The sequence below is a fragment of the Thamnophis elegans genome, chromosome 2, assembly GCF_009769535.1.
Source record: "Thamnophis elegans isolate rThaEle1 chromosome 2, rThaEle1.pri, whole genome shotgun sequence".
NCBI classification, from domain to species: domain Eukaryota; kingdom Metazoa; phylum Chordata; class Lepidosauria; order Squamata; family Colubridae; genus Thamnophis; species Thamnophis elegans.
Window position 1 is genome coordinate 11,417,443 of NC_045542.1, and position 21,842 is coordinate 11,439,284.

The following is a 21,842-nucleotide window of genomic DNA, read 5'->3' on the forward strand; positions in this document are numbered from 1 at the left end:
TAGATAAGCCTAGCTTTTCTCAATCTAGCAATCTCCAAATATTTTGAATTATAATCTCATAATTCCCAGGCAGCATAACTAATGATACATTTAACGCATCTGGAGGACAATAGTTGGCATGAGGACAAACATCAAAAAAATTATAAACCTAAATATCAGTAACGTAGTCAACTCTGCTCTATCTTTGCGATTACTATCCTGGGGATTGATTTGACGGCATCTTGTTGTTTGGGTGGGTTAAGTTTGCAAAAGTGACCTCCTTTTAAATACAAAAAAGTATGTATTATTAAAACCTAAGGATTATTCAACTTATTTTTATTTGGACAAGTGTAGGTCGTTTGGGTGGCCTCCACTCATGAAGTAGGTAAATCTCAGACAATGGGGCTGGCCAAAACAAGATAAACACAGCACCACTTGCATTCTTGTAAACAGCCTCCAATGCTTCCCCTTATCTACTCTTTCTGTTGGTCCACCATGCTATTAGCTAACCCTTTCCCCATGAATTGCTCTTGGCAGTATCAGCCTTTTAATTATGCCTCCCATATTCCTCACTTACCCCATAAGCAAATAGATGAGGATGGTGATGGAGAGCAGAACTCCACGCTGGGTTGAGTGGCGACACAGGAATAAAACCAGGTAGCACAAGAGGCTGAGGAGCACAACCCACACCATCTGCAGCTGAAAAAAGTGGTAGAGGGCATAGAAGCCACTAGCGACGGTGCTCAGGTGCTTAACATAGGATGGCAGAGCTGGAAAAGAAGAAGCGAGAAGCTTGGATAAGAGAAAGAGAAGCTCACCATGGCTGGCTTCACCCAACCCACCTAGCTATACTGTCTGTCTGTCTGTCTGTCTGTCTGTGTGCGCATATAATCTCAGTCATTGAGGTTTGTGAACCAAACCCTATTGCAGGGAAGGGCAACTTCTGCAGGGTTGGAGGCTTCCCCAACCACCTGGACACTACAAAAGGTTTTCTGATAGTAATAAAATGCTGTCACTGGAAAGATCCATTCATCCCTTTTAGGCTGTTTTGAGAAGGGTGGAAAGAGGAGGTGGTGGTCTTTGAAAGGCAAGTAGCTTATAGTTCCATCCTTAACTAATCACTCAGATCTTAAAAAATGTTCCCCGATTATACTGCTGAAATTTCAAGTTACCAGGGGAATCAAAAGTAGAAATGGAAGTATTTCGTTTCCTTGAGGGCTCCAGTCATTCCCACTCCTATTGGGAAAGGGGGAGGAAGAAAAATAGTAGCGGGAAATCAGTATGACGAGGATTTTTTTTGGGGGGGGGGACACACCAAGCTGTCCACCCCAATTTATCACTGAATGTGTTATGTGAGCCCAGCCAATTATAACTTACTCAATAAACCACCATTTATTGTGACATATAGACCTTCCAGAGAGTGTGGCCTTTACGCCAAGCAAGTACGGTCATAGCCTTTCCTTCCCTACTCACTGTCTTACTCTCGTGTTAACCTTATCAAGAACCTCTTCAGTCTTGCTGGATTGTTGGAAAGCAACCTTAACTTTACAGCAGAAGGCAAGGCAGGCTGAGGGAACAAGAGGAATAAATTGGAACTCGACAACTATCTCAATTCTCTGGAGGCATTTCTGAAGCATCGCAGTGGTAGCTTTTGTTTGGATTATTTCCTTCATGTCATCTACCACATACAAGGACTTCAACAGCTACTATGTAAGACAGACAGGCAGAAACTAGTAGGGTGCTTCCCCAAATACTAACTAGTAGTCAGAAAACTTGACCAAAACTGCTAAAAGACTATCAGCCTTTTTGAACAAGTCAAATCCAAAAATGTTAGGGAATTCTTGGAAGCTTGGCATTCAGGTAAATCAGCCATCAATAAATACATCAAGATAAATCATATTTACATAAAATACCCTAATCAAGAAACCAGTAAAGTTTACAGGAGATGTTATTATATATAAACCGGCTGAAATCCCCACACTCACTCACACGGATGGCGTTACCTAGTTGGGTAATGAAATGTTTGCAAGCAAACAACATTGAGCTGAAAACTAGATGATTCAATTTTATCTCACATGTATATAAACTCAGCCTCTACTTACATAACCTCCATAGGAGACGGCAAGCTAGACACAAGAGCAGCAGAGTCCAGACCTGTTCAAAACCCTGCTGAGCAGTTGGCAGCACACAACTGCTCAACAGCTGCTGATAAAACTCTTCCCGTGTAAAGGTGGCCATGGCCCCAACCTGGAAAGAGAAAGAGAGAGATGCGGAGCAAAGCCATAGAGTTAGTTCTGGAGGCAAGTCAAGATTATTCTGAAAGGTACATAATCCCAAAGAATAAAAAGTCTGGAATAAACTACATCATCCTGTTCTTAAACTGGGATTGTTGAAGTTGAAAGAACCTCTCTCTACTGGGAGAATGATTGAGGTTTCAGGACATACTTACACAAAAATAAAAGGAGTGGTTATAGAATGCTTATTTGTATTGCATTTAACCATAATTTCCTTAAAGCCTACATTCTGGGGCTCATACAACACACTGAACTATACGTCAACCAACTACACAAGCGAGAATGATATAACCTACTACCTACAGTATGGTTAGGCCATTTGTGGTTCAGTGCAAGGTATGAGCCCAGTTATAGTTAGGCATGCTAAAGCCAGCCAGTCAACAGGTCTAGTACCACTTGACATAAAACCCATGTAACCATATTCATCATCTTAGACACACTTGCCATTTCAATGGCATAATATAACCCAATGTTCCCTTCTGTAACTATTGTTGCCTTTTGTTTTAGAACCGTAGATTTGAAATAGCAGCATGGGAATCCAGTCCAACTATTATCTTAGTCCGACACCACTAAATGTAGCTAAGCAGAGATGAGTCTGGAAAACATATAACTACAGCAACAAGATTGGGTTTCTCATGATTAACCTAACTATGGCTTGTTCAATTTGTCTCATTTTGTACACAACACATGCTTGCACATATGCAAGTTGAAATCACAGAATATAAGGAACTAAAATGTGATTTGTAAGTTTATGATAGTATAGTGATACAATCCATCCTTGTTGCCCCACAATTCTGGGGAGGAAGAGACAAAGGTATAAATCAACTAAATAAATCCACAAACATTACTGTATGGAAGTAAATTCTGCTAAACCCCACAGAATTTGACTATTTTTGCAGTACAGACGAGCAAACTAAAGCTTCTACAGTGATGCAAACTCTTTCTCTATTTTGTTACTTGGAGCTAATTCTTATTGACTATTGTAGACTCAGTTTAGGAATTAAACGTTTTCCAAAAGAGCTCCTTGGGAGAGGGGTTAGGCAGCATCATTAACTGAAGGCCAGTTACCAGTCGCCACACAATAATAGCATACTTTCTGATTCTACTTCTTTTCCCCAAGATTGAATTAACCACTAAGCCTAGCAACAGGGGAGGAGAGTAGAAAAATGGGTGGTGGGGAGAGTAATACACAGCAGATGAATGGATGAACCATTGCAATAGGGAGGAAGACATGGCTGGAATGGCACATTTGCATTAAACCGTGATTTCATCACGATTTGGTAAACCACCTTAATCCAGGGTCACAAGACACAGGAAGGCAAGACCAATGAAAACATGTTATGGTTCAACATGAAGTAGGAACCCTGAGGATTTACTGGTCAGTGGCGTTAAACGAGCCCCGTTCTGCAACTCCAAGTAACCCTTTGGCTTCTCGCTTTCTTTCTTAGCATAATTCCCCCCCACACACACACACAAAACCTGATTTTTCTTTCTCACTGCAACCCCCCCCCCCCCAGCCTCGGGATACTCGCCCGCTTTTCTTAAAAGGGAAAGAGCTAATGATGGGAATCCCACGGAAACGGCGGTCATCGCGTCATTTCGGAGAAAGAAAGAAGGAAATCCCTTCAATCGGAGACATAGATCTAGGAAGCCTTTTCCCTTCCCGCTACGCTGCATTGCGGGAGAGGCGAGAACTCGGCGCCCCCTTAATGGGCACGGCTCCGCTTCCCTCTCCCATCCAACTTGCCTTAATGCCTCTCATCCATCCCAGCACCGGCCCTCTAGCTCCTTTTAGGCCAGCTATTCCAGCGGCATGCCTTAAAGAGGCAGGCACGGGCGTTATGGCTAACTCACCGATGCGTCTTTATTCGCACCACCCTCTTTTCCCCAGTTCTCTGGAGCTGCGTGGGTACCGGCCTTCCCCTCCCTCTCCCCCCCCTCCCGCCCCCAACAGCTGGAAAGCTGAAAAAGGAAGGCGAGGTAGGCGGTGGGGAAGGGGGTGCAACGATCCTGTTTAAAGCTGGAGGTGGGTCGCTTGGAAATACCAATGAGAAGGCTGGAGAGGACTAGTTAAACCTGCTGAACGGCCAACCGCATGGAAAAGACGGGGGTAAGACGCAAAAAGGCAGCCAATGAGAAAGGGCAAGGGGGGGGCGAGAGGGGAAAGAAATTAGCCCGAATCCCCCCTTGAGGAATGCAGCCGTGTTTGCCTCCTAGGCAAAGCTTCGTTTATAAAAGCTCGCGATGCGCAAACATCCGCGGAAAGGAAACCGCGGGAGCGGCTAGCAAAAAAAAACTACTATTTACAGGCTTTTGTTCTAAAAACGTTATTCTGTGAAAGGAAGGTGAGCGTTGCAGAAAACCGCCACGTAGCATCCTCCGGGGAAAGCTTCAATGGTAGCCTTTAACCACTCGAAATATGGATCAAGTAGTGTGCTTAGCTGAGATTGGGTAGGGGAAATGGAGTCAGTTCTTTCAATCGGGGGTTGCACACGAGTAGGTCTGCGTAATGGGCAGAGGGTTTGTAATACTTTAGATTGGCGGAGTGCTGTGATTCCTAAAGTGCTTAACAAGAGCATCCTGGTCAGCCACTTTTTTGAACGTTTCTTCCGCTTCATTCCTAATCCTGCCTCTTCCTGTTTTACTTGGTGTGCACACTTATCTGTTTTTTGTGGCATGCATTTGTTTTCCTATTTCGCTTGACATACCCAGCCCTCACTTTCACTTAACAATTTTATGGCATACTGATACCTTTGGTTCTTTAATTTTCATTCTTCACAACAGATCATATATTATTCACTACTTACAGTTCAATATTTGCATGTCTTAGAATTTCTCTAGCTCTTTTTCCATCTCTGTTCAATGTACATGCATTTATCTATTTGCTCTACTTTTCATTGTTTATGTACAACACAATTTCCCCTAACTGATACAACTATCTTAATTTTGGTACGTTAATTTCCAGATTTAGGCTCATTGAGGTTCCATATAGTGAAAATATCATTTGTAATAAAACATTCAGGTTCTGTGCATACAAAAATATATACTGCCAACCAGAAACCACTGATACCACACGAATATTTCTTATACATATATCACAAATATGTTAACAACCAAAGGAGCAGACATTGCTTGCCTGCTACCTGCTTGAAACATTCACAAAACATTCTCATACATGTTTTGCTTTCATCATTCATTACTGCATTAAGGAATTAATCTCCATATTTATGCAAAGCCTTTCAAAACTGAAGCCTAATCATTTTATCATAAAGTTCTGATGAAAGAAATGTCCTTCTGGGTTCGGCTCCAAGTGGGGAAGAAGACACTGGAGACATGGAGGCTGCTTGGAAAGATGATTTATTGTTGGACAGAGCCACATGGCTTGAGCCCTGAACAGAAAAGGTGATCACTTGTTTCAATGTTGGTGGAGAAGAAGAGAAGGGCTGAAGGAGGGGCTTGCTAGGCTTTTTATAACTTGTTTAGTCCCACCTCTCTGTTTCCTGTTCCTGTGTAAGAAATGTATTCTGATTGGTTGTCAGACTCCCATGAAGCCATGCAGGGGCTACTCTAGGCTGTGTTTTGAATCTAGATATGGATGAGTTCTCAGATGCCATGGAGTTGGGTAAAAGGCCAATATTATCATGCCTTAATCCCATCACTCTGGAGCTGAACAGGAAAACTCTTTATTATGTAAAGTGAACTAGCTCAGGCTTTAATGGCTCATTGACAAAGGGGGATGGGCAGGAAGCTGCAGGCAGCTATTTTGTCTTTTAAAACATGTTTCTTCCTTTTTCACATCCAGAGAAATATTCTGCCTTTTCAATATTTCCTAGGATATTTCATTTTTCTAGGAGAGGGCTGGATGATAACTTCCCACAGTTCTTCTGAACAAGCCTACAGCAAATTTTACATTAACTTATTTCTCAATATGGGTTCTTCATTGTTTTAATGTTCATGAAAATTTGATGGCACTTTGTCAGGCTTAGCTGATAACAGACAAAGCTAAGGAATGTTGAACTGATTACTACTAAAATTAGGGTTCTCAAAGAGCGCTAAGGTAACTGGGAAATTGAACAAACAGCTCAGAACCAAGTGACAAACCATTTTTTATTGTTGCCATGAAACACTGCTATAAATAAACTTGATTTGCCACACACTATCATGTTATTGCATTTTTTTTCTCCTAAATCTCTATTCTGAAAATATACATGCAAAGTAAACAATAAAAAAATTAGGCTTCTCATTAAATCTGCTGTACCATAGTCTACTCCTGCTTGTCATTCTTGCTCTTTCTAGAGATGTGGAAGCTCCAATACTGTATCGCCACAGCTTCAAATTGCCAAATTTGAAAAAACACTGCTAAATGAATGACAAAACCAGTATGACAAGAGAAGTAATTTCTGCTTTAAAATACTATATGTGAAGAAGTGCTTCAAAACAATCTAAGCAATTAAGATTGCTTCTCTTGAGTCCTGAACCCTTAAGCTCTTAAGAATTACAATTGTGTAAGAGATGGTTGTGTTCTTTGGTGTGATGGGGGAGGGGAGAGTGAGGAAGTACAACACCTTGCACTATTACTTGTGATTAAGTTTATAGCAGAACTGAGCTATGAGAGGTCTCTGAGAAATCAGGGCTGCTCTGTATTTCAATTAACATAGCCAGTAAGGTGTGCCTATAACATATTGATTGCAGAAGCTACAGCAAGGGCATGTCATTATATAGGCACTCTGACAATCTATTTTCTGTTTTCCCCAGTGCGTGAGGAAGCAATTATTTTCTGTAAGGTTGAATTTGTCACCTTTAAGTGAGTTTGTTCCCAGGCTCTCTAACTCACTTAGCCTGCAATCTATCTCTCCCCCCCCCCCTTCATCCCCATGTACTGTAGCTGTAGCGCTGTAAAATAATGTAGAAGGAATGACTCTTCCAATCTCCGGGGCATCAGCTTTTGTTGGCAGGCAATGCCCACAAAATATGCAATACACCACTAACCCATGATCTGGATAACTGCAGTTTTTATTGTTGGAAGAAATGTCCTTCTGGGTTCAGTTCCAAGTGGGGAAAAAGACACTGGAGACATGGAGGCTGCTTGGAAAGATGGTTTATTGGTGGACAGGACCATGTGGCTTGAGCCCTGAACAGAAAAGGTGATCACATGCTTCAATGTTGGTAGAGAAGAAGAGAAGGGCAAGCAAGGAAGGAAGAGAAGCTGAGTCCCTGGTTTTATCCCCCTCTGGCCTTTGATCTTGTGCTTGTATTCTGATTGGTTGTCAGACTCCCATGGGCCCATGCAGGGGCAACTCTCTAGGCTGCGTTTTGAATCCAGGTTTGGTTGAGTTCTCAGATGCCATGTGGCGAGTTGGGTAAAAGGGCCAATATTATCATGCCTTAATCCCATCACTCTGGAGCTGAACGGGAGAACTCTTTATTATGTAAAGTGGACTAGCTCAGGCTTTATTGGCTCATTGACAAAGGGGGATGGGCAGGAAGCGGCAGGAAGCTATTCTGTCTTTTAAAACATGTTTCTTCCTTTTCACATCCAGAGAAATATTCTGCCTTTTCAATATTTCCTAGGATATTTCCTGTTTTTGGGAGAGGGCTGGATGATAACTTCCTACAATATCACACTAGTTGGAGGCACAAGGTGCTAAACCATGATTTATTTAGACACAATGTTTATAGATGTTGAAGAACATTAGTTGTGATTTAGCAACACATTGTTTCATTGTGTGAATGAAAGCAGGCGATAGTTTTGTGCACCCAACTATGGCATCTTATTCAATAAACCATGGCTACTGGAAATCTGTATCAGTTATAATAATTTGGATAGGTGGGCGATTATATAAGACAAACAGTACGTAATGATGCACTACTAACACAGGTCTGCGACTAAAAAGCTGTTTGATTATTTTTATCTAATTTCCATGTATTTTGGTGTGCTGAAAACAAATAAAATATTGAAAAAACTCCCAGACGTCATGATTTGCCACAACATGCAAAATTGTCTTCAAATTTATCTTTTTTTTTAATTTTTGGTATTTTTTTTATATTATGGGTTTTTAACCAAATTTAAAGTCCAAATTACTATTAATTAATTCATATAAGTGCATTTAAGATATAAAATGCCAAAAAAAACCTTAAAGGGTTTGTCCGAGTTATGTAAAAAAAATATAGCACTGTAAATCTGATGGTCAGCAATATATACATAAGCTAAGCAAGTTTTAAGTCTGTGCTTCTAATAGTAGAAGGGGTTAATCTTTCCTGAAGAATCCAGTGGGAGGGAGACACAGGGCAGATAGCAGCATCTCCCGTCAGTGCAGGGGGCGTGGCCAGCACTATGACATCTCGTGTACAGACACAGCTGCTCTGTCCTGCATGCCACACTTGTGCGCCACATAAAGTGTGCAAACGGTGTGTTGAGGACCTCCGAAACTGGTTCAAGGGTAAGAAAAAATCTTTCCGTTATGGGATTCCTATGGTATGGTGAGAGCAAAAGAACCATAGTGATGACTGTTACTTTTGTTCATGCGATGTGAAAGGGTTTAATTCCAAATGGAAGCATTCCATTTCATATCCCAATCTTCACTCAGCAATTCGTCCCATCCCCCATGGCACAGATATACCAGTACCCAAGCCCCCTGCTACCTTGGAAGAGATACCTAGCTCCGATGAAGGTGAAGTCATACCTGAACCAGATGACGAATCAAGTTCTGCCTTTGGAGATGATATAAGACCAAAATTGTTTTCTCAGGACGAGATGAATGATTTGGTAAGAGACTTGAATCTTCCCAAAGATGCCGCTGAGTTACTTCGATCAAGGCTGAAAAGCAGGAATTTATTGTTGCCAGGAGTGTCATCTTCATGGTTCAGACATCGTGAAAAGGAGTTCGTTCCTTACTTCGCCCAGGAAGACAAGTTGGTTTATTGCATCGATGTCAAAGATCTGATGGGTCAATTTAAAATCCAATACGATTCAGAGTAATGGCGTCTTTTTATAGATTCTTCAAAAAGAAGTCTCAAAGCAGTTTTATTCCACAACGGTTTTTACGCTTCCATATCTGTAGGTCATTCCGTTTACTTGAAGGAAACCTACGAGAACTTGGAATTGGTTCTTCGTAACCATAAATATGAAGACCATGGTTGGCAAGTGTGTGGGGACTTGAAGGTCTTGTGCATGCTGCTTGGGCAATAAGATGGGTATACCAAATACCCTTGTTTTCTGTGTCTATGGGACAGTGGAGACCGACAAAATCACTGGACCAAGAAGAGTTGGCAGCTGAGGGTGCTAACAGTCGGTGAAAAAAATGTCCTCCGAGAAACTTTGGGACCTTCCCATAAAGTTCTTCTACCACCTCTCCACATAAAATTGGGATTGATGAAGCAATTCGTAAAATCACTTCCAAGAGATGGAGAATGCTTCAAATACTTGGTCACCAAGTTTCCATGCCTGTCGGAGGCCAAATTGAAGGAAGGTGTGTTCGTCGGACCAGACATTAGAAGGCTTATAGTTGATCAAGAGTTTGTCAATACCATGACAGCTCCTCAAAAAAAAAGGGTGGATTGCATTTGAAGAAGTCGTACAGAAATTTTTAGGCAATAACAAAGATCCTCACTACAAAAAGATTGTCAGAAGAATGCTGAAAGCATTTCAAGCTTTAGGTTGCCTGATAAGTTTGAAAGTCCATTTCCTCCAGTCCCACCTTGACTACTTTCCTGAAAATTTGGGAGCTGTGAGTGAGGAACAAGGTGAACGATTCCACCAAGACATTAATGAGATGTGATGAAAGAAATGTCCTTCTAGGTTCAGCTCCAAGTGGGGAAAAAGACACTGGAGCCATGGAGGCTGCTTGGAAAGATGGTTTATTGTTGGACAAGGCCACATGGCTTGAGCCCTGAACAGAAAAGGTGATCACATGCTCCAATGTTGGTGGAGAAGAAGAGAAGGGCTGAGGGAGGGGCCTGCTAGGCTTTTTATACCCTGTTTAGTCCCACCTCTCTGTTTCCTGTTCCTGTGTAAGAAATGTACTCTGATTGGTTGTCAGACTCCCATAGAGCCATGCAGGAGTAACTCTCTGGCCTGTGTTTTGAATCCAGATTTAGTTGAATTCTCAGATGTCATGTGGTCAGTTGAGTAAAGGGCCAATATTATCATGCCTTTACTCCCATCCCCCCTGGGACTGCAGTGGAGAAGTCTTTGTTATGTAAATGGGACTAGCTTGGCGTTCCTAGTGGGGATGGGCAGGAAGCTACAGGCAACTATTCTGTCTTTTAAAACATGTTTCTTTCTTTTCATATCCAGAGAAATTTTCTGCTTTTTCAATATTTCCTAGGATATTTCATTTTTCTGGGAGAGGGCTGGATGATAACTTCCCACAGATGGAAAGGAGACACCAGGGAAAATGGAGCATTACAATGATGGCAGACTACTGTTGGATGCCTCAGAGAGACATTCCAGGTGCTACTCACAGGCATAAATGCACCAAGAGGAGCCTCACAAGGAAGAAGAATCGAGTTTAGTGTGTGTAGGTGAGCTCGTTTCAGTTCAAAAAAGGATTTTCACGAAAATATTGTAATAAAACTTTAATCTTATAAGCCTATTTCCATTTATTTTGAGGTATTGCCTTATTTAACATAGTTGCCTAAATTGTCAGGAAACGTGATGTCCTAGGACAAAATGGAGGTGATTTTCGGATTCAGCGCACTAGAAAACATAAAAGGTACGTGGACTAACCAAAACAGCTCTCGAAATTATTATTTTTTGGGCACACCTGTGTAATTAAGAAGAACAAATGGGAGAAAACGATGAAGGGGCTGCATGAACCCACATCGCCTCAGCCACCTTCCACCAATCGGTTTGCCAGAATACTGTATGACGTCACAACTTACGTTCCTATTAGTTGCGCGGGTAAAGCAAAGAATCTCCTATAAGAGCCCCGCCTTTGTCGTGGTAGACGCTGATTGGCCGGTTTATCTGTCTGTTTCCATGCCCGGCTGAGCGTGGTACGGGATATATTGGTAGCAATTAGGAAACAGGTGAGAAGCATTTGGTGCAGAAGTTTTGCGAGATACGTTGGGTAAGGTTTTTTGAGATGAAATTTTGGCTATCCGAAAAACTGACCCGCGTTAATATTTCCTGGCTGATTTATAGATTTCCCCCCCCCCCTATTGTTTCTCTTGTGATCAAAAATTATACGGGATAAATGTTTAGGGGCACAAATCTTTTCTAGACTATGATCAAAGATTATATGGGATAAATGTGTTTTTAGAGGCGCAAATCTTTTATAGGCTGTATTTGCAGAGTGCCTTATTGCAGCGCGTGGTGTTAGGGATTTTTTTGCCCAAGGTCCTGCTAAGATCGTCCTGCTAATTTGCTTTTAAGTCCAAAATTCTGGGCGCTCCTCCGTATTTGGAACGATGGGTGCAGTTTGAGTTTCTACGTCTCAGGACGGAGGAAGCGGAGGCAAGAATCTGCTACTACAGCATTTACTTGTTTTGCTAGTCGAGGGAAAATGTTAAAATTGTGGGAAGCCAAATCGGGTATGCCAAATTAGTAACCTTTTTTCTCCCACCCCCCTCCCAAAAAAAAGGTCACGAAAAAGTCCCAAATTGGAACTGAAGAATAATTCGGGGGGGGGGGGCGGGAATGATTGTCAGCTGATAAAGGATAAGAAACAAAAATAGTTATGTAGTCATAACTATTAATTTTTTAACAGCGACTGAATAATGTTGCTGCGAATTGCCTGTGATGTCTATTAACAAACAGGTTGTTTTCAGTGTTAAAAAAAAATACGAAGAGACTCATAAAATGTCCACTTTGGGTGAATGGATGGCACTTAATATTGGGAGGTATTGCTTTGAAGTTGTTTGGAAGGTGGAAAGTAGGTAATTCTCCCACTGAGCTGAACTCTGGCACTCTGCTAAACAACTACGGTAATTCCTAAGACACTGTCAAACTATTTACTAAGACTATTCTTCTTATCTTTCCTATTATCTATCTCTTCCCACTTATGACTATAACCTTGTTGCTTGTATCTTTACAATTTATATTGTTTTATTTAGTTTCCTAGTATGATTTTATTGCTTATTTAATATCCTATGACTATCACTAATTGTTGTATCTTATGATTCTCGATGAATGTATCTTTTTATGTACATTGAGAGCATATGCACCAAAGAAAAGTTCCTTGTGTATCCAATCAAACTTGGCCAAAAAAGAATGCTATTCTATTCTATTCTATTCTATTCTATTCTATTCTAGACTTCAGAAGACTCTGGAGTCAATTTTCTGCTTCCTGAAGGAACATGCTCATTCTAGATTAGGGATCTTTGCTCCTTTGAAATCAACTCATCTATTGGACTGATTTCTGTGAAAGGAGCAGCTGTACTGTGTAATGCAAGTTTATTTAAAACCAGTGGCAGGCAGGTTTTTATTGTATAGAGCAATGATGGCTAACCTTTTTGTCCTTGCGTGCTGAAATTGTGTGCGCGACAGCACCCACGCCCACACCCACAATGCAATTCCCCCCTTGCGTATGCGTACAACCCCCTCCACACCCTGTTTTGGGTCTAGCAGGTTTCCCTGAAGCCTCCTGAAACCATAAACATGGCAAAGCATGGGGGTGCAATCCCTGCGCACCCCACATCCAGCTGTGCATGCATGCATGTCCCCTGCCCCCACACATGCACACGCTGCCCCACCCCCACTCATGCATGCACATCTCCCGCATGCGCAGCAGACACCCAAAAATCAGCTAGCCAGCAGGAGGCAGGCACGCATGCGTGGTGGAGCTGAGCTGGGCAACAGCTCGCGTGCGCACAGAGAGGGCTCCACGTGCCACGTGTACCATAGGTTCGCCATCACGGGTACAGTAACACTTTTAAAAGCTTAAGCCAGTACTATGACCTTTGGGATAGTGTTGTGGCCCAGCAGGAGCCGTTGGAGCTGCTGATGGACTCGGATAGCGAGGGACCCTATGAGTGGAAGTTGTGGAGGTCCCTGGGGAAGGTTCAGACTCCGATCAGGGACTAGAGAGGCTGGTTGGCCACCAGGAGGCGCCTGAGGCATGGAGCAGTGGTGAAGATCAAAGGGAGTTTGTCCCTGACGCCCGGCAGAGGAGGGCGGAGAAACGAAGGCAGCAATTACGGAGATAGACTCATAGGAGGTAATCAGGCCCAGGTGATTGTGGTTTGGCTCCTCTCAAGAGAGTATATAAGAAGAGACTTTGGGAGGAGACCTTTTGCAGGACACAACCGTTTATACCAAGCTGGAGAAGCTCTTGTGTGTATTGTATCTCTTATCTGTGGGAGTCTGGTTTGCTGCCAACGTCTTGTCTGTGAGTAATTACTGTGAATAAAGTGTGGCTAACAGTAAGCTTGTGTTGGCGTTACTCACCGGATGGATGGGGGTCAGGATTCATTCATTCTATCTATCTATCTATCTATCTATCTATCTATCTATCTATCTATCTATCTATCTATCATCTATCTATCTATCTATTATTGATATGTGTGTTATATATATATATATGCACACACATTTATGTGTATTTGTGTGTATGCACAGATTGTAAGATAAGTTCTGTTTCTATTTCTATTTTTCTGTCAAGCTGAAAGAATCTCACAATAGGTTGTGTTTTAACTAGTTCTCTGTGTTTAATGCAGGTGGATCCTTTTTTCCCAGAAGAGGCCCTTGCGTTTTTCCCTGGCTCAACTCACATTTTCTCAACCACTATGGAAACAAAACCCGTTGTCAATCACCCATACTGGCCTCGGAATTTGGAAATCCCAAATTACGTCCCAAATGACCAACCCGTATGGCAGAGCTTGACATTCGTATTCCTTCCTTCAGGAATCCTCTTGATACTGACTTGGTTTGTAGCAGGCTGGCGGAGCAAGACCTGGGGCCCTTTTGGAACTTGGCGCACCTTGGGCATTTGCTGGTTTGCCATCAATGTTTTTATTCATGGTGTCATTGAAGGCTGGTTTATGCTTTACCACATGGAAATCCCAGGGGATCGATCTTTTCTCTCACAACTCTGTAAGTTGTGTGTCTATCTGGTTTCTGTCTCTTGATTTTGGGGGGAAAAATTGATGCAGCAGTTTAACATGGGGGAAAGGAGGAGGATCTGCAGGAGGCACAAATAAGCCAAATAACACAAGGCAGTCAATCCTTACCTTGTGCACTTGAGTCAGACTTCCGAACACAAATATGTGATAGTGACACTTGTATAGATGGCCTTTGCCTACCAACAGTAACTTGGACCAGCAAATTTGTTGTTAAGTGGTGTGTTTGTTTGTTTGTTTGTTTGTTTGTTTATTATTTATAGGCTGCCCTTTTCCCTGAGGGGACTCAGGGCGGCTTACAATTTATAGGGAAGGGGATACAAGACAATAAAACTATAAACATGAAAACAGTGCAAGTAAAAATAAAACACAACATTCATCATTCGGGTGGGGACAGATTACGATCTTTATCCCCAGGCCTGACGGGATAGCCAGGTCTTGAGGGCTGTGCGGAAGGTCTGGAGGGTGGTGAGGGTACGAATCTCCACGGGGAGATTGTTCCAAAGGGTCGGAGCTACTACTGAAAAGGCCCTCCTCCGCGTAGTTGCCAGTCGACACTGACTGGCAGATGGAACTCGGAGGAGGCCTAATCTGTGCGATCTAATAGGTCGCAAGGAGGTAATTGGCAGGAGGCGGTCTCTCAAGTACGCAGATCCACTGCCATGAAGGGCTTTATGGGTGGTAAGTAGGACCTTGAAGCGCACCCAGAGATCAACAGGTAGCCAGCGCAGCTCGCGGAGGATGGGTGTTATGTGGGTGAACCGAGGTGCACCCACAATCACTCGTGCGGCCGCATTCTGGACTAGCTGAAGTCGCCGGATGCTCTTCAAGGGCAGCCCCATGTAGAGCACGTTGCAGTATTCCAGCCTAGAGGCTGGTGTGGCTGTAAGGCACTGTCAAATGACCACATCAACTTACAACAGCAGTTCCAGTTGCCATCTTGAGATGAATATTGAATGGTTGCAGCATCCCTCAGTCACACGATCATTTGCAACCTCCCGGGGGCTTCCCTATTAACTCTTATTTGTGGGAAGCCAGCAATGACAGTTGCAAATGGCAGTTATATGACAGTGGGACCCTGTGATGTAATTGCAAGCTAGTTGTAACCACCTGACTCACATTTATCTGATCACAGGGTGGCTGTGATGGCCACAACTACAAGGACAGTTGTAAGTTCCTCTCATTCAGCACTGTTGTAACTTCAAAAGAGCCAGTGAACAAGTGGATATTAAATGAGAACTTCCTGCAAGCCTACGGTTATTTTTGAGAGAGGACTATCCTGAGATCATCCCAGAAATAGATTTCCAAACTCTCCAGATAGATTAGTTTTTGTACCTGCAGGCAGGTGTTTATTTTTATGTACCTTTGAAAGACACCTATTATAATTGTGCAATAGGAATGAAAGGAAAATGTAAGACGTGCAGATAAAACTGGATTTGGCTGTTATAACACTGGAATAGTTTAATGCTTTTTCTATTCTCTCCATATAGAGCTCTTTCATTCTTTCTGTGCTTGTAGAGGTACTGATTCTTAATAGTTCATAAGGAAAAGGCCCAAATATAGGAACTTAATATGATGTGAAAATGGAATTCATGGCCACAAGTAGGCTTCCACATATAGTTATCCTTAGGGAACCTGTGTTAAAGGCTACATGCTATGGTTTTGGGGTACAATGGAATGTGAAAATGTTCTACTTTAGAGCAATGTATTTTCCCCTGTGATTGCCTGTCTACCCTCTGCAGCTTCAGCATGATGCTGAGAAGATACATTTGACTTAAGGACCTACACAGATGCCATATGTGTGCCCCTGCATGCTCTTGAAGCACCTCTGTTTTACCGAAATGTTTTGTACAGGTGAAACTCGAAAAATTAGAATATCATGCAAAAGTTCATTTATTTCAGTAATGCAACTTAAAATATATGAGATAGACTCATTACATGCAAAGCAAGATAGTTTAAGCTGTGATTTGTCATAATTGTGATGATTATGGCTTACAGCTCATGAAAACCCCAAATCCACAATCTCAGAAAATTAGAATATTGTGAAAAGGTGCAATATTCTAGGCTCAAAGTGTCCCACTCTAATCAGCTAATTAAGCCATAACACCTGCAAAGGGTTCCTGAGCCTTTAAATGGTCCCTCAGTCTGGTTCAGTAGAAATCACAATCATGGGAAAGACTGGTGACCTGACAGTTGTGCAGAAAACCATCATTGACACCCTCCATAAGGAGGGAAAGCCTCAAAAGGTAATTGCAAAAGAAGTTGGTGTATCAAAGCACATTAATAGAAAGTTATGTGGAAGGGAAAAATGTGGAAGAAAAAGGTGCACAAGCAGCAGGGATGACCGCAGCCTGGAAAGGATTGTCAGGAAAGGCCATTCAAAAGTGTTGGGGACTTTCACAAGGAGTGGACTGAGACTGGACAATGCATCAAGAGCCACCACACACAGACGGATCCTGGACATGGGCTTCAAATGTTGTATTCCTCTTATCAAGCTGCTCCTAAATAACAAACGTCAGAAGCATCTTACCTGGGCTAAAGAAAAACAGACCTAGTCTGTTGCTCAGTGGTCCAAAGTCCTCTTTTCTGATGAGAGCAACTTTTGCATCTCATTTGGAAACCAAGAACCCAGAGTATGGAGGAAGAATGGAGAGACACACACTGTAAGATGCTTGGAAGTCCAGTGTGAACTTTCCACAGTCTGTGTTAATTTGGGGAGCCATGTCATCTGCTGGTGTTGGTCCACTGTGCTTCATCAAGTCTAGGGTCAACGCAGCCAGGAGATTTTGGAGCACTTCATGCTTCCTTCCGCAGACAAGCTTTATGGGGATGCTGACTTCATTTTCCAGCAGGACTTGGCACCTGTCCACACTGCCAAAACACCCAAACCTGGTTCAATGACCGTGGGATTACTGTGCTTGATTGGCCAGCAAACTCGCCTGACAACCCCATAGAGAATCTATGGAGCATTGCCAAGAGAAAGATGAGAGACATGAGACCGAACAATGCAGAAGAGCTGAAGGCTGCTATTGAAGCATCCTGGTCTTCCATAAACCTCAACAGTGCCATAGGCTGATAGCTTCCATGCCACGCCGCATTGAGGCAGTAATTGCTGCAAAAGGGGCCCAAACCAAGTACTGAGTACATATGCATGCTTATACTTTTCAGAGGTCCGATATTGTTCTATGTACTACCCTTGTTTTATTGATTGCATGTAATATTCTAACTTTCTGAGATTGTGGATTTGGGATTTTCATGAGCTGTAAGCCATAGTCATCACAATTACGACAAATCACGGCTTGAACTATCTTGCTTTGCATGTAATGAGTCTTATCTCATATATTGCCAGTATCATCAAAACTGCAAAAGGTAAAAATATGTTTCCTAAGATCAAGTATCTGCATCACCTAATACTTGCATTTCCTAAGTCTAAATATTTGCATTACCAAAAAGCATGGTTTTAGGCTAGTAAGGTCCTCATGTATTTAGAAAGTTTTATTGGCATGATGGCATTCATGTGGTCTGTATTCATTATATGTTCTGTTTTCTAGAATAGGAAGTACTTGGAAACTTCAGAAAAAATGTGCTTGGTTTAAGGAGTTGGAGACAGGTGTCATTTTTGCATTTCTAGGTGTTTCAAGCATCTATTTGCCTTTGTATCTAAGGTGCTGCACAATCCTGTTAGTTATAATTAATGTTTAAGAAAAATACAAGGAAATCATAAACCTACCACCATTCCTATTTATTTCTTTTTCTATTCATTTCTCCTTATTTTACGTCTTCCAGGGAAGGAATATTGCAAAGGTGACAGCAGATATATAATGTAAGTATTAACTTTGAAATAACGCGCAAAGGTCTGTATATTTCAGCCCACAATTTGAACAAAGAACCTGTTTTGAGTACAGGGATAGGGAAAGGATGAATTTGACATGCAAACATAAATACAGCTGAAATGTTCAAAATTTTTGCATGAGTTTACCAGTTTGCCTTCCTCACTTGTATCAAATTCTGCAGTTTTGCCTAAGATGGGTTTATTATCTTTGGGTATTTTCATGCATCAGAGAAACCAGAGTGTCATTTAATTGGTTTAGCTCAGCAAGAGTACAGTTTCTAAGTTTTTTATTAATGGTTTAAAATAATGTGCATTCCATTTTCTACTTCATCAAATAAAATGAAATATTTTCCTAAATTGGATATTTACCTACCACCCACCCACCCACCCACCCACCCTATCTATCTATCTATCTATCTATCTATCTATCTATCTATCTATCTATCTATCTATCTATCTATCTATCTATCTATCTATATCTATATCTATATCTATATCTATATCTATATCTATATCTATCTATCTTATCTATCTTTATCTATCTATCTATCTATCTATCTATCTATCTATCTATCTATCGCTCTTCTTTCTCCCCCTCTAGTTTGAAAGTAGTGAACTGTAAGAAAGTTGGAATGTTTTGGGTCCTCAATGTGACATTCATTTCATTTTTGTACTTGCAGAGCGGATAATACCATAGTTTGGGTGGAAACCACCACTGCTATTTTTTTGACTCCCCTCAGTCTTTGGACTGTAATTGCATTTCTTTCACGCCAGTCCCATCGATATGTACTACAGCTAATAGTGTCAATAGGTAGGTATGCAAGGGAGAGAGGGAGGTATGTTAGGGTATGTAAATGTTAGTGCTTAATATTTTTGTTTTTGATTAATCTTCCATGCACCTGGCTGCATTTCTTATTTGGCTTGCCCATTGCTTTTCTTCCTAATCAGCCATGTTTTCTGTCTCTAACCATAGGTCAGCTATATGGAGACATTATATACTTCGGCACTGAATACAGTGATGGCTTTCGCCATAGTGAGATATGGCACCCTGTCTATTTCTGGTTTTACTTCGTCTTCCTGAATAGTCTGTGGACTATTATTCCCACTATTCTCATCTGGGATGCCTGGAAGCATCTCAGTGCTTGCCAGAGTGTAATGGATGCTAACAAGGTCAAGAAACATTGATGTCTTGCACAGGAGGTCATTCTGGATGGTACTTTCAGCCATTCAGAGGTTGATCTTGTACTCTTCCTCTTTTCAGTTGTTATATTGCATTGATGGACAAACACTATCATTGATGGTGGTCATTCTCTTCCCTTTCTTTAAATATCCCTAGCTCTTAAACTCAGCTTAAAATTAAGACTGCAGTTTTATCTTCATGACGAGTATTTTTTTTAGATCAGGAGGTTTTTATTTTTAAATAAATGTCATTAGGATCAAGTGACCCAGCTTTCTAATCAGTATTGAACTGAGCCATGCTAAAGACCATACAGCTTTGTTTCCCTTGATAACCTGGAGCTGTGATCACTTAAGCCTGCAAGGAGAGCACATCTAGCATTCATAAAACTGAAGTATTGTATAGATTAGTGTTTCTCAACCTTGGTGACTTTAAGTCATGTGGACTTCAACTCCCAGAATCCCCCAGCCAGCACAGCACAGCTGGCTGGGGAATTCTGGGAGTTGAAGTCCACAGGACTTAAAGTCACCAAGGTTGAGAAACACTGGTATAGAGGCTATGCAGGAAACATTCAATCTTCTTATCCTCTGATCAAAAATAAGGTAGCATTAGAGGGGTTCACAATTTGCTTCTGTCCATATAAAGTGATTTAGCTACTTGCCTTGAAACTGGTTTTTTTTTGTTCCCATGTAGAATAGTCAGTGAATGGCCTAAATTGGGGAATAGAATCCAACAGCTGTCACTCAAGAATCATAAATAATTTGAGACAGAAAAGTGGAAGCTATCAGACCTCCACACCTGAGCTTTGTTCCTAAGGAACTTGCTGGAGTAGGTCATTAAGAGTGTAATGGAAACAGAATAAAATATACTTTGATATCACTCATTTTATTAATAGCTTTCTTTTCCTTTCTCTTTTCTTAACGCCAGTTATTTTTTCAATTGCTTCGGGATTCTGTGTCTGTAGAAATAACAAAAACAAAACTAGCTGAAAAATTTGTGTATAAGTAGACGGATCTGTTACTTTAGGGCAACTATTTTCTAAACAAAGTTTATCACTGTATTCCAATCTTCATTCCCTTGAGTGCGCCCTGTCCAGCACAAAACTCTTTGTAAATGAAAATATGACATTTTAATAAACATTCTCCATATTGTATGGATTGGGTGAGACTTCACCCAAGAAAATAAGAACACTGTGATGAAAATTTTCTCTCTACATTATTCTATACCATAGAATATTTTTATTCCTCTGAGTTGTTTAAAATATAATCAGACTGTAATACTAGGGGGTGATTTTAACTGTAAAATTTCATCTTCAAGAACTTTCTATTTTTTTTTCTTGTGGAAGAAAAGCATTGAGCTGTGGTTGTGCAGTGGTTAGAATGCAGTACTGCTGGGTTAACTCACTGCTTACTCCAGGAGTCTGAGTTGACTCAGACTTCCATCCTTCCGAGGTCAGTAAAATGAGGACCCAGATTGCTGACTCTGTAAACCACTTAAAGAGGGCTGTAAAGCACATAAGTCTAAGTGCTATTGTTATTGCTATTGCTATATTGGGCACAATAGAATAATTAGGAAATCTCTTTTTCACTGAACGTGATATGTCTAAATTACTAAGTTTTGGGTTCGCACTGTGCTGTAGTGAATATAATATTCCAGGGTTGTCTTGTGTTAACGCTTGTTGGCACTGGCTTGTTAGAACAGAAGGCAACTGAAAATATTAGAGGACCAATTTATAGAATCTGAGATTGTAAAATAGGCTGAGTAGATGTTAGTGTAGTAATCAAGAGCTGGTGAAGGGTATTTCCTTTCTGAAAATTTAATATATATGTACAAAGCAACAAAGTTTAAGTAAAAGTCTTGGTTTTTATAATTTTTCTCAATCTTGCTTCTAAAAAAGAACACTGAAAATGTGATAAAGCCAATAAAAAATTAAAAATGTATTTTATGAAAACGTTTCATGCTTTCTAAATTAATTGCTCCTTTTGAAAAAGGAAAGGGTGAGCCCAAGCTTATTTTTATGTATGGCTGAATCAGTGGTGGGTTTCAATTTTTTTTAGAACCTCTTCAAAGGTGTAGCTTTGTGGGAGTGGCTTGCCGGCCATGTGATTGGGTGGGTGTGGCCAACTTGTAAAATGTGGTGAAACTCACTTAACAACGCTCTTGCTTAGCAACCAAAATGTTGGCTCAGAAACTCTGGCATTTGAAGTACGCAAGTCTTAAAGCTGTCAAGTTACAAGACCCTTGCACCCCTAACCCTTTAGGAAAAAAAACCCCAGGGATGTTCAAATTTGACAGCTTTAAGACTTGTGGACTTCAACTCTCAGAATTCCTCCTCCAGTCATGTTGGCTCAGGAACTCTGGCATTGAAGTGTGCAAGTCTTAAAACTGTCAAGTTACAAGACCCTTGCATCGCTAACCCTTTAGAAAAAAAGACCCCAAGGGTGTTCAAACTTGACAGCTTTAAGACTTGTGGACTTCAACTCCCAGAATTCCTCTCTCT

General features: G+C 41.4%; 2 protein-coding genes across 4 annotated transcripts in view; one reads left to right on the plus strand and one right to left on the minus strand.

Moving 5' to 3' along the window:
- PORCN (porcupine O-acyltransferase) overlaps positions 1-4,214 on the minus strand; it is a 33,595-nt gene extending 29,381 nt beyond the window's left edge. Inside the window, exons 1-3 of the mRNA XM_032210858.1 lie at positions 4,128-4,214; positions 2,082-2,226; positions 557-749 (exon numbers count right to left, since the gene is read on the minus strand). Of these exons, the coding sequence (XP_032066749.1) occupies positions 557-749; positions 2,082-2,217 (329 nt within the window). The 5' untranslated portion in view covers positions 2,218-2,226; positions 4,128-4,214. The remainder of the gene's footprint in view (positions 1-556; positions 750-2,081; positions 2,227-4,127) is intronic.
- Positions 4,215-4,288: 74 nt separating this feature from the next.
- EBP (EBP cholestenol delta-isomerase) lies at positions 4,289-19,486 on the plus strand. Of its 3 annotated transcripts, none has more exons than XM_032210859.1 (5): positions 4,289-4,383; positions 13,932-14,307; positions 18,120-18,156; positions 18,846-18,976; positions 19,139-19,486. In XM_032210859.1, exons 1-5 carry the CDS (start codon positions 4,369-4,371, stop codon positions 19,348-19,350), a joined length of 771 nt encoding a protein of 256 aa, XP_032066750.1. In that variant the 5' UTR covers positions 4,289-4,368; the 3' UTR covers positions 19,351-19,486. The 3 variants fall into 3 exon arrangements, with proteins under 3 accessions (XP_032066750.1, XP_032066752.1, XP_032066751.1); XM_032210861.1 differs by lacking the exon at positions 4,289-4,383 and adding an exon at positions 11,204-11,303; XM_032210860.1 differs by lacking the exon at positions 4,289-4,383 and adding an exon at positions 11,222-11,344.
- Positions 19,487-21,842: the final 2,356 nt, after the last annotated feature.

Coding starts and splice junctions, on each gene's coding strand:
- EBP (XM_032210859.1), top strand. Junction 18,157..18,845: donor GGTGACAGCAGATATATAAT/GTAAGTATTAAC, acceptor TTGTACTTGCAG/AGCGGATAATACCATAGTTT. Junction 18,977..19,138: donor ACAGCTAATAGTGTCAATAG/GTAGGTATGCAA, acceptor CTCTAACCATAG/GTCAGCTATATGGAGACATT.